The sequence below is a fragment of the Plodia interpunctella genome, chromosome 2 (assembly GCF_027563975.2).
Source record: "Plodia interpunctella isolate USDA-ARS_2022_Savannah chromosome 2, ilPloInte3.2, whole genome shotgun sequence".
NCBI classification, from domain to species: Eukaryota; Metazoa; Arthropoda; class Insecta; order Lepidoptera; family Pyralidae; genus Plodia; species Plodia interpunctella.
In genome coordinates this window covers 11,434,203-11,451,396 of record NC_071295.1, presented here as the reverse complement: position 1 = coordinate 11,451,396, position 17,194 = coordinate 11,434,203, and the positions used below count along the sequence as shown (strand labels likewise).

The window sequence follows — 17,194 nt, the reverse complement described above, 5'->3', positions numbered from 1 at the left end:
TATTTGACTCAATAACTCAATAGTTTTTTTACCTATTTCGACTGAACTAAAGACAATAATATGTGTATCTATTTGTGTGCTTTCCCAATCGTTTTCGTCACAAATCAATTTTCTTCATTTACTTGATAGACTAAATACTTATTATGAATATTTAATTCTCAATCTCCGGGGTTATTCTAGTAATGGTTTTGAAGACCATTATTATTCGTCAGTTTTCTGAGTAAATGTTGGATATGTCCTTTAAATATTTGTATTTGATTTGAAATTATTTTCAGGTAGGTACATGTTTCAAACGATTTTCCTCTCTTAGCAGTGTTTTCGCAAAATGTCGCGAGCTCAACGCTTTTCCTTAATGATGTTACGTTTAAGGCGCTATGTTCCCGCGCGGTAGCGCTACCATCACATTTTAATTAATTTATATCTTAGCGAAAAGTAAAAAAAAATATATTGACAAAATATTCCACACTAGATAAAGAATCTTAGTAAATATTATAGTTTTCCATTACACAACGTAGTAACACACAGTTGACTAAATCAAAAACGATGGCCACTAAAACTTTAGTCATCCTGTCATCTTGTGACCAGATTGTATTGTAGAAAACTATAATAGGTACTTGCTTTCTACTGAAATTACCACCCTTTTTACCTATTTCTGGCAGAAATGCCTTATGGCATTAAGTCCACCGATACAGACAAGTAAACTTTTATATTGTGTAATAAATTTCAAATAGGAAAATAAATAAAATTCTTTATCATATGAAGCGTAATCTGTTAATTTTATCCTTTTAGTATGCGGCCTTAAGATTTTATCTTACAAAGTACCTAACCTATCAATATCTTGTTGATACTTTGTATCCGATGCTGCGTAGAAAGCCCTTTTGAAAATGTCTTCAGTAAGTACTCCTTTCATTCGTTATTATGCGATGTGACACGGTAATGAATGAACATTTTCTCCCCTATATTCCTGTTTTGACTGTTTTACGATCGATTGTATGTAAATCAAAACGTTACATAACATTACTTATAAGTAATAGCACTTTTGAACGAAATTTTAATAAAGTAGCGGATCAATCTGGCTAAATATATAATAAATTATACATTTAGACCTTTCTTAGGAATCATGTATCTGTTGATGCAACGCATGAAAATTGATGCAGTAATTTTTGAGTTTATCGCGAACAGACGCGACAGAGGTCTTTGTTTTATAATATGTAACGATTTATGCCCAAAAAAACAAACTGTTGTGAACTGTAAATAAAGTAATGAATCTGTGCGTTTTCTAGATACTTCCTCAGCTATAAAATACCTAATAATAAGAAATAAATAAATAATAATAAATATATCAGGACAAATCACACAGATTGAGCTATCCCCAAAGTAAGTTCGAGACTTGTGTTATGGCATACTAACTTCACGATACTATATTCTATAACAAATACATATATAGATAAATATCCAAGACCCGAGCCAATCACAAAAAAATAATTTTCCATCATGACCCGACCGGCGATCGAACCCGGGACCTCTCGGTTCAGTAGCAAGAACCTTACCACTGCGCCACCGATGTCGTCAATCAATTAACATTATCACTACATATAATAAAACAAAATGGCTTCCCGCTGTCTGAACCTATATGTGCTTAGATCTCTTAAAGTACGCGATGACTTTGATGCGCGTTTTTTAATAGATAGTGTGATATCTGAGGAAGGTTTATACGAGTATGTATAATTCGCCATGGTTTAACCCGAGTGAAGCCGGGACGGGCCGTTTGTTTATATTAATTACTAATATAGATATTAATTAAATATCCAACATGTCGCCAATAAGGGTGGCTGTCGCTGAGTTACTTTAACGCGTAGTTCTTATATATTTTTTTCTATCCGCTGTTCAAATTTTAACTTTATATATTAATTCCTTCCCATTATCATCGTCTTTGAATCTCGCACTCGCATCTAGGTACCTTAAGGTCACATCTGAACATCAGTGTATTGCAACCCCTCCGGTTAATAGTACCGCTGAGTTGTGTCCGTTTTTATTGGAATAATGTATCGCAGTGGCGGTCAGAAGTGATGAGTAATTATATATAATAGTAATTTTATATTGTAAAATATAAAAACAAGATTCTCGAATGGTTGATTGTATCGTATCGTAAACAAGTAACTTAGCAACAACCAACACTTCCTCTCAAGTAACCATTCGTCACTCTTATTCCCTATTACACAGCGAAACATAAACCCAAACCAGACACACACTTTTCATACTTTACACGAGGCAAAGGTTTCGTCAGTACATCTGCAATGTTATCTTCAGTAGGTATGTACTCCAACTCGATTAACTTTTCATTGATGCAATGACGTACATATTGATACCGTATATCTATATGCTTAGTGCGACGATGAGCAATCGCGTTATTAGCTAAAGCGATTGCACTTTGGTTATCAATTCTAACTTTGACAACCACAGTATCAGTGATGTTTGCAATATCTTCCACTAACCGTAAAAGATATATCGCTTCTTTAGAAGCCTCCGATAGTGCAACATATTCCGCTTCTGTCGACGAGAGTGAAACGCAGTTTTGTTTACGGCACTCCCAGGAAATGGTATTCAATCCTAATTTGAAGATATATCCTGAATATGACTTCCTATCCTTGATCTGTCCTCCCCAGTCAGCGTCGACATACCCTGTAATTCCATAATTAAACGGTTCATTAGACTTCTGGAATATGAGGCTTAAGTTATACGTTCCCTTCAGGTAACGCAATACACGCTGAGCTGCCTTCATGTGTACAGACTGACAACATGAATTATACTGAGCCAAGAAGCTCACGGCGGCTGATATGTCAGGTCTAGTATTACAAGCTAAATAATTTAAAGCGCCTACCAAAGACTGGTATCTAAATCTTAAAGTTTCTTGGCAGTTCTTGTCATCACTATGGTAGTCCTTTATTGGAATAATGGATCGCAGTGGCGGTCAGAACTGATGAGTAATTATATATAATAGTAGTTTTATATTGTAAAATATAAAAACAAGATTCTCGAATGGTTGATTGTATCGTATCGTAAACAAGTAACTTAGCAACAACCAACATATTTTGTATTGCAGCACACTATTTGTATTGTGTGTGTTATTAATATGAAGAACCTGTATGTGTTGTGTATTTTGTGTTGTGGCTACAAATAAAGATTTTATCTATCTATATTATGCGATCCAAGATTTTTAGATACCAATGAAATATAAAGAAACCATTCAGCCATTATATAGTCTTCTAAAGTACTAATGAGTTCTCACGGACAACAATCGGAATTTCTTCATTATCGATCGCTGTAATTGCCTGATAACACTTCAGTAGGTATTGTTTACAATCAAGAAAGATAACAAATGTGGGTCAATTTCAGAGAAAATTTAGCTTATGTTTTTGGCACTAGTAACAAATTTTCTTGTAAATTTCTTTAATTACAAAGAAAATTGTATAGAAAGAAAACTACTCCTTTTCAAAAAAATGTGTTTAAAAATGCTTGGGTGTATATAGGATAAGCCTTAGATTTATATACGACCGGCACACTCCCGTGGGATTTTTAGATAAAATAAAGCCTATAGCAATCTTGGATAACGTACCTTTCTAATGGTGAAATCATTTTTGAAATCAGTTCGGTAGTTTCGGAGTTTACCCGCCTCAAACATACAAACGCACAAACTCACAAACGCTTACCTCTTTATAATAATAGTATAGATAAATCGAGAAGATAAAAAGCTTGATTTGGTTTTAACATAAATGTGTCTATTAAATTATCTATGGCCATAGCAATTAGGTAAGTTTGTACTTTTCGGTTCAACTTTACCATGTCAGCACCACACCAGTTAAACCAGTTTTATTTGTACCCCAATATAAAGACGCAATCTGTCTGCAATTTGAGGGGGTCTCAAGGACATGTTGTAGTCATGCAAAATTATTTTTAATAGTCGACTAAACAACTGTTTTATTGTTTTTTTAATAAAATATATTTATTTTTACATGTTGTAGTCATGCGAAATTATTTTTAATAGTCGACTAAACAACTGTTTTATTGTTTTTTTAATAAAATATATTTATTTTTAATGGCACTAACGTTATCATTTCAAATTAAGGTTTGCGGCTTGGTAGGGACTAAATCGCAAACTAGTAGTACTGTCACATATTTTAATCAATTTCCATTTTGTGCAATAAAACTCAAAAATTGTTTAATTGGACAATGTAGTCACAGTTGAGTATACGAACATTGATGGCCGCCGTTTTCAGTTTAGTAAAAACTGTACTTTTTTTTATTACACGCAAAGAAATAAAATAAATTTACGAAACCTAATTACTGTAACATATGTATTAGCTGTAACAATTAGCATTTAAGATTGTTATTTTTGGAAGGTGCTCGTCTCCGCAATAAATTCCGTAGTGAACAGACGTGTTTTACTATGCTCCCGACTATTCCTGCTTACATATTCCTCAGTGGCAACGGGGATGGGTATGTACCCATCCCCGTTGCCACTGAACATATGTATGTTACAATTACGAATTATAATTAAAGCTATTTCATATTGATAATTTATTTTGTAAAATAGACATACACTTTTTTTATCACGACATTTCCTTATTTTTTCCAAGACTTGAATGAATTTATAATACCTATCATTCAAACATAACAACTCACTAATTAAACACATAACAAAGTAAATAAAGATAATAGTGCTTCCTATAACACATTTTACATAGAGAGTTTTTCCTAGATACATATTATCTAGATATTATAGCGAGGGAGGTGTCGGGCGACCTGCGATGAGGTGATGGACGATATAATAATACAATACAACAACTTCCATCAATTATTTAAAATCGCAGTATTTTTCAGAAAATAATCAAGTTCCCGTGGAAATTTATTTATTAAATTTGGAACGGATTTCCATAAATTTTTCCGTCCGCTCTTGGATGAATTTCACGAGCGTTTCGAACACCGCCGCGGCTTGTCATTAGTGTTTATCAAATTTTACAATAGACAGTAATCAACTGAATTACCCTATTTTATAAATAAGTAAAGTGCTGTTACAATGTTAATTTAACAAATGTTTAATTTAAAAAAACATTGATTCTTTATTCGAAAAATGTCGGACACTAATGAAACGCTACACGCCTCGCTCAAACGCTCGTGAAATTCACCCTTTATGTTGTTATTTACTTATATTAACTTACCTTACCTTATGTTGATATTTATTTCAATCCCTTTCAGTTCTTTCTATATTTTCGAACTTGGCAATGAAATTGTATCATTTTGTTTCCCGAGTACCTACTGAAATAACAATAAAATTGCCGCCTGAACTAGACTGAACTACATTACAGCATGTCAAGTTACCTTTGAGGGATCTTTATGCCGCGGTAATTGGGACGAATTTGCTGTGAATTTGTGTTCGATTGTACCTTGCTATACCGGTTACCTGTTTACGACTGATAAACAAACCTATTACCGTGAGGTATAGGGAATTTACTCACAAACACTTTCAGGATAGTACGAGCTGATTATTTTTCATACGTTTGCACATTAAGAACTAGCTTTTAGACCGCGGCTTCTGCGTAATTTCCCACGGGAGTTATTTTTCCGTGATGAAAGGTACCCTATGTTCTTCATATTCATATTCATATTCATTTATTTCAAAAACAATATACATTGTGTGGAAATATTATTAAAAATACATTATTTACATTAAATACCGTTAATAATTACAAAAAAAAAAAAAAAAAAAAAAAAAAAAAAAAAAAAAAAAAAAAAAAAAAAAAAAAAAAAAAAAAAAAAAAAAAATATATATATTAAGGAATCACAAAAAATTATGTCAGGTAATCTTCTAATGAATAAAAGCATTTTATATTTTTAACATTTTACAAAAATTTTTGCTGTAAAGTAAATCTTTCAGTTCCATTGGGAGTTTATTAAAAAACCTAATTGCCTGGTAATGTGAGCTATGCTTTACCACCAACAGCTGTGGCACTATTTGTATTGGGAAAGTCTTTCTTCGAGTGCTTTCTCGTAAACACCTTTGTTCCTGGTTCTCATATTCATGCACATGTTTTGCAAAATGCGACAGTAAGACCAAAATGTACAGGCTAGGAACAGTCAAAATACCGAGATTAATAAAATATTCTCTACAAGAATCTTGTTGGTGTATTCGAGTTATTGTTCTAATGGCTCTTTTTTGCAGTATAAAAGCCTTTTGCAAATTATAATTATAACTACATCCCCACAAAAGTATGCTGTATCGTAATTTTGATTCTATCAATCCATAGTACACTAATTTAAGTTGCCCAGTATCTACCTCGTCCCTTAAACTTCTAAGCACGTAACACGCTGAACTTATTTTGGCTTCTTCTTCACACTACAAACTACATGTATGGAAAATTTCAAGAAGATTGATTGTGTACATTTAGCGTGAAGTTAACAAACATAGGATAGTTAGGACAAGAGTAAAGAAAAAAAATCAAGGTCTAAATTAAAACTACCGGCCTTTCCCGGCTTCGCTCGGGTAAAACATAACAAATTATACACCTAAACCTCCCTCAGGAATCACAGTATCTATCAGTTGAAACCGCAAGAAAATCTGTGCAGTAGTTTTTGAGTTTAACGCAAATAGACAGACAGGCGCGGGAGAGAACTTTGTTTTATACTGAATAATGTAAGGATGAGGTAGTGTTTTGTAATGTTTGTTTATTTAGTTTATTGTTGTGGTGGCTAATTTTTGGGCCGCAACAATTTAGTGTTTACCATCGAAACGCTAAGAAGAAGACTAGTGTTTTGATCAAATGAATCCATATTACAAATATTACAAATGCGATAGTCTGTCTGTTCCGCTTCCACTGCTAGCACGAATAACGAACGTTGCTTGCCTATCGCTTATGAGGAGAAGCACTAGTTAATTGTCCTATCTCTCTAACTTTTACAATCTGGGCAGATAGAGAAGCTAGCACATTTTATACCAGACCAGTATGGAAGACACATTTTAAATGAATAAAAAACATATATATGTACAGTCAACTACACGATACGTTAGCCCGCATGGAACTATTTTAATGAATGGTAATAGTGGCAAAATTACAATGAAATTTGATAGGGTGAAATGCTTTACGAAACCATCTCCGATAATTGTTAGTCTGTGTGTTAATAAGTTTTTAAGTGCATAAATTACCTTGTTACTATACAAAATCGTATCGAGTAATTCGAAAAATTATATGGGAAATGTTTTAAAACATTTCTCAGTAATTATAATTAATTACTTGCGTATACGATGGGTGACGAACCTATAACTACGAAATAAATAGCGACAAACTTATCTTTCAAAACAAATCGTCATTGTTTATGTGGAAAAAATTATCCGACGCTGATTATGATGTTAAATTATTTATGATACATGAAGAATAAAATACTTCCTTCATTTTTGGTTGCGCACACTTAGGGGATAAGTCATAACTTTGATATTTTATTTTAAAAAATATATTTGCACACACGGGACCGGGAGAATTTGTCAATATGTGTGATATTTATTTATTTATTTATATAATTGTTTTGGAAATTTGCAGCGCAATTTTCCATCGATGTTAGAAATATCAACATTTAAGTTTAGTATTTTTTTATTATCTATGGCTTGTTTTGTCTATTGTTTTCTCCCTCTCTCTGTGCCTTCATCTTGGAGGAAATACACGTAGTTTCAACACCCCCGGACCTACAATAATCCAATTTTCCACTCATCATTTATAAACACATAAATATAAGTACTTAAGTATTTACATATATAGGTAGAAAGATATGGAGAAAACATTTGTAAAGCAATAACACATTATGTCGTAATTTTACATCTACCACAGGTATGTTCTCATTAAGGTACCTAAGTTTCAATTAACTACTTATATACTTCCAAAAACCAGTGACTCACCACTTTATCGAGTAGGAAACTGCCGGGGAAAATCAGCGGCACGTACGTGATCATGAAGATCAAAGACGTCCAGTAGACGGTGTTGCTCGTGACGTCATAGTACTTCACCACCGCATCCTGGATGATGCTGTACTGGATCCATTGCATCGAGTTTGAGGCGGAGTAAAACACGAATATAATCAGAACCACCCATCTGATTGGATATACAGTGTATTCTGTTGGTACTTTTTTCGTTGGAGACTCCAACACGCTCCCCTTTTCTGCAACACCGTCCATAACGCTGCCACATACTTCCATATTTTTCTGTTCGGCCATTGTAAATATGTCTAACTTATTTTTTATTATTGTCGTAATTATGGCACAACGTTCTATAATTCCTAAGCTAAATTCTAGTTGATTTATTTTTCAATCTAACGCTTTCGAAGCTATTCTTAATTTTAAAATATTATTGTCAATTTTCGCGCGCGCGCGTTTTTTGAAACACGCGGTTTCGGCGTGTGTATGGTACGGGCGTCTGCCGCCGACTGCTGCTGTGTGGAGCTCGGACGGAGGCTGAATGGAACACTTCCTGCGCACCCCAGTGACGTTCTGATAACAATGATAAGAATAGTAGACCAGACTGAATGTCTACGCTTGGCTACACCTTGTCAACTCATCGGATGTATAATTAAACTCATGTTTCTGTTGCAGTTACAATATTATCGCCTTTTAAGATGCTAAGGCAAAGATAACATGAAAATTTAAAATCAATGATATTTAATTATCATACTGATATTTATAAATACCAAGTATAAATAGACCGTTTCGGCAATGTGATTAAGTAACTATGAGAAAAGTGGACACACTACACTAAAATAATTACGATAAAAATTACTTGTGTCAATGGAAGCTAAATACCTACTTAAGAGGCAAAATCCTTATGTAAAATCTGGGCGATTATAAACATGACCCTCTACCAGGCTTTACCATTAATTAAACGATGTTTTATTGAGGAAAATGCTTCTTCAATATAAACACAAATAGCACGAGCATTTAACTAAGTTACTTTGTTTTGTAATCTCTCACACCTCATGTTCCAGTTGGCCCGAACACAAGGTTCGGGGCTGTGACGCCGCGAAGCCCGGTTTATTGTAAAAAGTATCTGACAGTGTTAGCAATTAACACGCTAGAAATAAAGAAGTGTAACCGGCCACCTACTGGAATTCAATCCTCCTTAGAAATGCTATTGTTACCTAATCAAATTTTTAATAGCTTCGTACAACAACCACAGGAGGATATTGAGTTACTTATCATATTATATGGCGGAACCACACGTCAACTAGGTACTTTGTCTTTGTCTTGTAGGAGTCGACAAAAGCTACGTTTTAATCCACTATAAAAAATACTACAAACTATACTAGCTATAACCCTGGTTTCTGCTCCCGTAGGAAATTCGGAACGTAAAGTGAGTTCTACTCGTGTACCAAAAATCATCATATATTTTAGATAGAATAGATTTTAGATAATTGCGTAACAAAAATCTTCACACGTGGTCACTGATTGAAATACAAACTAACAAACAATCAGTACGTACTACAACAAAATCTAATTAATTACTATGATATATTAGAGGTCAAGCAATTATCTGTCGATCGTGCTGATATAGGTTTTCCCAGGTCAATCCAGTTATCAGATTTACGTTTACGTATGCAAAACCTCAATTCAATCGTAAACAGGGAAGTGTTTTTTCTATCTTTTGCGATATATAGATCTGCGGGGCAAAAGCCGTCCTTAATTTATTTTACACACTTAATCTTTGATATTTTTCCTCCAAAAATAGTTTTTTTTTTCTCTAAAAACAACCGAGAAAATATCATTTTACAATAGAAAACTTAATTTTCAAATGCAAAAATATTAAATTAAGTCTGAGCGTTGTCCTTGTTGCTATCACAGCTATAAAGCGTCGAAGCGCATAGTCGCATTTGTACATTTTCCTCTCCACTTCCACTCCATTTTGGCATTGATTAGGCCATTGCCATACATAACCTCTTTGACGACATCAAGTCAGCACTTTTTGGCTTTGCCCTTTAGTAATTAGTATAAGTAGTAACCAATTCCTTCATATTTTGAATAATTAACGACACGTTGTGTACTGCGCAAACAAGTCACATCTTTCCATAACAATTGGGTTGCAGTTCAGAAGTTACCTATGCAGAATTTGCGTAAAATAAAAACAGAGGACAGAAGGACAAAAAAATGCTCCACTAGAACAAACATCACAATTGAAAATCAATATAGCAACCGTGGCAACTCTGGCATCTAGGAAAAATAAATACAGGCATGCAAGACCGCAAAACATCATTGTTTCGGTACATCCGATTGCATGAAGAATTAGTTATGACGGATTAAGTCTAATAGAAAAGATTCAGGAAATAACCATATCAGGTTTATTCCTAGTAATTACCAGTATAATATTCCCAAATAATCGTGTTCAAACCCTACATGTCGATTTATTTCAAATAGAACAGAAAACATATTATTTTTTTGTGTTAAAAGAATAAGTATTATCTTACCTATATTCTCGGGTCGAAACTGGTTTCAAACAAACGTTTTCCTCCTTCTCAACTTGTACTAAGATTCGAGATTCGATAGAGGCCTAAGGAGTTAAAAAGGCAGTCAGTAGTCAAAATCAAATTAGTCATAAATCTATTATATCTATATATTGAGGAATCATCAAGATATATATCGATTATGCATGCACCCATCAAAAACTGCTTTACTCGGTAATAGCATAGTATGTATGGCACCGAAAATTTACAACAAAATCCCAAATCAATATAAAAGCTTAAATTTAAATCTATTTAAAAAGCACCTCAAGTCTTTATTAACCGATAAATGTTATTATACTTTAAATGATTTCTTTAATGATAGACTCGGATAGAATTTAGGGCTAGTATAAGTACATTATAATTCTTTTTTTGTTTTGGATTTGTAGTGGATAGCATGCTCCTCTTTATTTAATTATATTTGCATACCTATATTCGGTAAAACGTGTAGGTCTAATTCATTTTGACTATTTAATTCTAGTCTAATTTATTTGTACTCATGTTTTTGGCAAATAAATGTTTTCTTTCTTTCTTTCTATCTAAATGAGACAGTAATCATTTTATACTAGTTGCCCGTTCCGGCTTCTCTTGGGTAAAAACATAATAAATATACACCTAAAACTTCCTCAGGAATCACATTAACTATTGGTGAAAACCGCATGAATATCCAATGCGAGATGAGTTTATCGCGAACAGACAGAAAGACGCGGCAGAGGACTGTACGTAATACCTAATTTATAAGGATGAGAATTATAAGCCTCTAACTTTTGTAAATTGACATCTTAATAATTGATTACCTACTTAAAATAAGAGAAGGTTATGGTGAAGTTGTGTTGATGCTTATTGTGATATAATTATACTTCTGATGTTGATGAAAGTAACATAGGTATCTATTATGTTAGATTATGGAGATCGAGTATGTATTTATTAAAAGTTTTTTTTGTTTGGTTAATTATACATATATATATATATAAGTATATATATTTTCCTTTCATCAGCACTTGATCACAATCATAATATGTTTCAGTATACCTTTTGACCATGTACTTTATTGTGTACTTACATGTTATATTACTGATAAAAAATTATACATAAATTTATATTTAAAAAATGGTAAGCCCTTCTGGCATAATAGGGACCAACACTGTTTGAATGAGTTTCTTTCGGCATTTCTTCTCAGCAGTGGTCGTTCCGAAATGCTAGTAGTTTGTAGCTTTGGTAAACATCATTTAATTTAGAATATGACGTGAAAAAGTGCCTGTGAAGGCCTAATTTCTGAATAAATGATTTGATTTTGATTTTGATTTTGATGACTGTACTTTATAGCTATGTAGATTCATCAAATTTCAAAATACCGCTGTCCCTTTGTCCGCTAACAGAGATTAATTATTAAAGTTGTTTGTTCGTTCCCACTCCGAAACTTTTGCGGTGGGATTCCTGTAAATTCCTATTTTAATGGTTTGAGGTAGATTTTTTAATGTGGCTAGTGTTTTATTTCCATTTGATTGTTTTGTTTAGAAATGGCCAATAATAAGAACGCTTATACAACGACTCGCCTCAAATTGTGACCAAACATACCCTAACGTACCTAATACAAAAATTCTCGTTACATTAAATTGGAGCTAGAGTTATATCCAGCAGCACAGATATATAATAATTCCAGTACCAGCAGTGAAAGAGTTGCCGATAGGCATTTTATTACTGAAAACAACTTTATGAAATGTATTTAGTTACTTACACTAATTGTTATCTTTCTGTGTTAACCCCTTTCACCAAAAAATAGAGAATCAATACATGATGCTGATCCAATCGTATCAGGACACTTGCGCTAAAAAAAAACGCAACGCAACGCAACGCAACGCAACGCCTTAATTCCTTAACCTTTTAGTCTTTCGCGCAAGTTTCTTTCGAGCAAGTTCTTGTCTTGCGCGCAAGTTTCTAACGCGCAAGTGCTTTCGCGCACCTTTCTTGCGCGCAAGTGATTGCGCGCAAGTGTCTTTTGCGGATAATGTCTTGCGCGCAAAAGTACCAAACTCCGCACCGATGGCATAGATAAATAGTCAAACGTGTCTAATATTATCTCCCCTCTCGTCTGTCAGTCTGTGTGACAGTTGATGCAGGCGGGGATATCTGTGATTGCAATTGCAACATCCATTTTATTTGATAACAGGATCAAGGATCTAGCTAGGTAATTGTGTGAATTTTTAAACAGTAGGTTACAACGACGAGATTGAGAACTGTAGCCACATAGAAAAGGTTACGACAGTAAGACGATATACTTCGTAAAAAAAAAACAAATTTTGACATTTTGATCTTGTAAGCACTAATTGTGTTTACCTACCTACCTAATTTTAACGAAATTGAACATTTAACAACAGACGAACAAAAAAACGAATTTAACAACGACAACCAAACAAACGTGACACTACTTTTTTTTATATTATGTAAGGATATAATGAAATTGATTCGTTAGATTGTAGCAAAATTTTCAAACAGAATATTTGCTCAGACTTTTCTAAAAATATTTAATAAGGGTAGTTACGATAAATGTTATATTTACTGCCAACCATTCGTCGTTTCCATAGAAAAAAAATATGCTTATCTTATTAATACCTAGGTATTATTTAAATACCATATTTATATCAATATTTTTATATAATTTATATGTCCGTTTAGGAACATCTTTCAATAACACCAAGTAAAAATACCCCTTTAATTTTTGAAGATTTGGCTGTGATTTTACGCAACCCTCTCTGACATGCTAATGTTTTCTTTTAGCAGAGAAAAACTTTATAAGTATCATTTAGTCGCCTCGTACGACGTTGGGTGCAATTTTCATTTGTTACAATTGATTACTTTCTCGTATTGATTCAGTCTTCCCTCGTGGTCCTTCCCAGTTACCTTGCTAACCAACCCCTAATTAGAAGATGCTGATATTGGAAAAGTTGACTTTGATATTGCCTATTTGAAGCTTTGTTTTATACAACATCATTTAGATCGCTGCGCTCTAAAACACTGCTTCCGTTCGTTGAAATTTTGGGGGGGGAAAAAACTCACTTTGGAATGCTAAGCAAGCTGTTACCGTAGCACCGTAATTCACGAGAATCTCACAAAAATCCTACACATTTCTCATTTATATATTTATTTTCATTTATATTAATTTCAAAGACTTGATCCTGTAAAAGTAACTTTTTAACGGTTAGTGTTAAAATAGGTACGTATGTTAAATACTGGTTGATTGAACATAGCAACAAATTGTTTGGAATTAACAAAACTTCTTTTACGGGTAAATATTACATAAAAGTATGAATGAAATTAGCTCAGTAAATAAAGCAAAGGCCCACATGGCCCTAACGGCAGTCACGATCGCCATTTGTCTTTGGCGCGTACTTTGAATGCGGAAAGGGATCACTTGGACCCTTACGTTCCGGGAACTAAAGTATTTAACAGCGACATAAAACTTTACTTCTCATTTACTTCGAATCACCTATCCTGCCAATGTGCGTTATTTTAAATTCACTTTAAATTAATTTTTCCGCTCGATAGTCAACTATCGATAGTATTGAACGTCTTGGCGGAAAATGTCCTTTTCTCAAAATGTTCTTTCTCATAATGTCCTTGACGGTATTTAACAGTGATGACGATTAGACTATCGATACTATCGACAGTCTAATTGTCATCATGCCACGATATAATCGATAGTATTATATTGCTCTAAAATAGCTACGTATCGATCGTATTGATGGCCTATCGATAATCGGTAACGCTGCTTTAAATTTACCACCACGCATTTAGGCTGATCTATCCTATGCTTCACCTTTCTTTAAAAAGGGTTTTGTTTTTTACATGTTACAAATACAATCAATGCATATTCAACCGTTTTCTTTCATTTGGTAATCTTAGTTTATCATTGATTTTATGATACAAGCTTTGTTTCTTCTTAGATTCTTACTTAGTTCGCTGATCATTGATATATTATATAATGAAGTCTTGAACTTAGAGTAACTGCTATTACATTTCTTTATTATAAAGAGACTCCACTAAAATTTGCCCAAGGCGTTCAGTAAGTTAGAAGTATATAAATGAAACAACAAACTTATAATTATCTTTTCTAATTTTATAATTGTGAAAGTGCATTTAATTCGTTCAAATCAAAACAGAATTTTTCCTATGAAGATAGTGTTTAATGTCAGCGTAACATACTATTTTTTTCTGCGAGCAACGGCTAGTAAATTATACACGCGTTTACAAATCGTCGTAAACTCTATCACTACAGTTTGTCTCTTCTATATTACTACCTCCAGGTACCCTCGCATAATGAGTCTCTCCTGATTCAGCGTTATGTCGACCCGGAGCCGTTAATCTCTCCTAGAATATCGATTGCAACGCAATTGATGGACTACACAAAGCGCGCCGATTAATACAGAGTGGCCAACTTAGAGGTATATTTTTTTTGCCGCCATTTTGTTTGTATTTGGCGGTAAATATGACAGTTCTTGCATGAAAATTCCTTTGTGTAGATACGGCAAATTTATTATGGAGCGTTTTACGACGGAACAACGCGTTATAATTATTAAAACGTTTTAAGAAACATCAAAAAGAATGTTTCCCGGTCGATTGATATCGAGAAACGGTGACATTGATTGACCCCCAAGATCGCCTGATTTAACAGCTCCTGACTTTTTTGTGGGGCTATCTAAAGGAATGTGTGACCTTCAAGGACAATCTTCAGCAATTAAAACAACATATTCAAGACACAGTCACTGAGATAACGCAGGAAATGTATGAAAATGTGATGAAAAACGCGATGAAAGGGGTTCGCATCTGCGGTGCTGTTAGGGGTGGACATTTGTCTGACATTATTTTCCATGTATAATATTTAACAAGGAATACTTGATATATTTATACTTATACAAACGGCTTTTTACTTATACAAACGGCTCGTTCGCCTCGTCGCGTACGGACGTGTACTGTATACTACTGTCGACTTTTTAAAATAAAAAATAAGCAAAATTTTAATTATTTGATCTTAATCTAAGTGTGTTAAAGTCTAAAGTGCATTGGCAAGTTATACAGAATAAAATTTACAACCGCATCAAAGACTAAGAAAAATACAGAAGCGATATGGCTAAAATGCTGCACTCACCCACCAAATATTACGGTTCTGACCCAAACCTTGCTGATCATAGCAGTGTGACACATCGAAAACGCAGACACGGAGACGACTTCTATGAGTTATTTAATGCTTTTGCGGCTGAAATGAGAGGCTGGAAGACTGAAATTCAAAAGGATATCTCTCATATTAAAGCTAACTTGGACTCCGGGTTCCAGGAACTAAGAACAGAGGTTAGCAGCATTCGACAGGAACACACCGAGTTTAGAAAAACTGTCCAAAGTTTAGTCTCTGCGAATGGAGAAACAAAAAATCTTGTCACTTCCCTGGAAACTGCTGTTCAGTTCAACACTGACCAATGTGAAGAGCTTCAAAAAAAAGTGGATTCCATTGTTGAGAGGAATAAATCTTTTTCTAGCATCGAGGACAAATTAGAGAAGATCACTCAAAACTATAATGAGTTACAGATTGAACTTAATGCTAAGAACCAAAAAGATCGCCTTATGAACTTAGAAATTGTTGGAGTGCCTGAAACTAAGAATGAGAGTATTATAGACTTGGTCTTGGCGGTGGCCTCTCATGCGGATGTCGAAATTTCACCTGACGACGTTCAGGAGGCGAACCGAGTAACACCCAGAGTCAGCGTGCAGGGACGCCCCAGAAATATAATCGTTAGGATGAAGTCACGTCTCATTAAAGACAATATAATATCTGGAGTTCGGAAAAACCGTCTCACTACTAAGAATCTAAACATACCTGGGAGTGTGAAGCCAGTTTTCGTCAACGAACACCTCACATACTTGAACAAAATGTTATTAAAAAAAAGCAAGGAAGTTGCAAAACTTAAAAATTTTCAGTATGTCTGGACAAAGCAGGGAAGAATATTTGTAAGGAAAGCAGATGGGTGTCCGCCCATACAAATACGATCGGAAAAGGATATCTCCAAACTGTCATGAAATCAGTATGTTCACTCTTGGTAATGTTTTGTGTCTTTACGTCTCAAAATTTGTCGCATATTTCTATTTTTATTAGTAATCTTGTAAGATTGATCGCTGACAGTGTTTTGAAATGTGTCGTATCTATACTTATTTTTTCAAATTACTCTTTGGCCGAGCTCACCTCTGCGTATCGCACTTGCATACCTCAGAACGTCGCGCGCGGAATAAGGGTGCGCTCCTTCACACCCGAGTATTCTACCTTTATTTCAATAGAACTATGTTTTGATTATCTATTTAAATTATTTTTTACACTTTTTCGAGTTATATACATATACAACATTTACATAACATTTACAAAAACCAGGATAGTTAAAAATTGCAAAAAAAGAAAGTTATTTTTTGTTTACATATATTTTCCTATAGTCAATGCAAAATATTGTAGTTTCACTTTTTTAATTTATCTTAGTAAACATCATGTTATACATTACTTCATTAAAGTTGAGTGCTCTGAATTGGACACACTTGTTTTTACTGTACGTACTGTATCACTCGCGAGAAACTTTTTTCTGGACTACCCCTTAATTTACGACAAAGTAATTTTGTATCTTGCCAC

General features: G+C 34.0%; 1 protein-coding gene across 2 annotated transcripts in view; it reads right to left on the bottom strand.

Annotated features, from left to right (window-relative positions):
• HisT (Histamine transporter) overlaps positions 1–17,194 on the bottom strand; it is a 52,024-nt gene that overhangs the window by 25,469 nt on the left and 9,361 nt on the right. Inside the window, exon 1 of one of the 2 annotated variants that reach the window (XM_053756306.2) lies at positions 7,946–8,470. The exons of the other annotated variant lie outside the window; for it this stretch is intronic. Coding sequence (XP_053612281.1) covers positions 7,946–8,260 — 315 coding nt within the window. The 5' untranslated portion in view covers positions 8,261–8,470. Of the gene's footprint in view, positions 1–7,945; positions 8,471–17,194 lie in introns of those variants that run through there. 2 annotated transcript variants of the gene reach the window in all.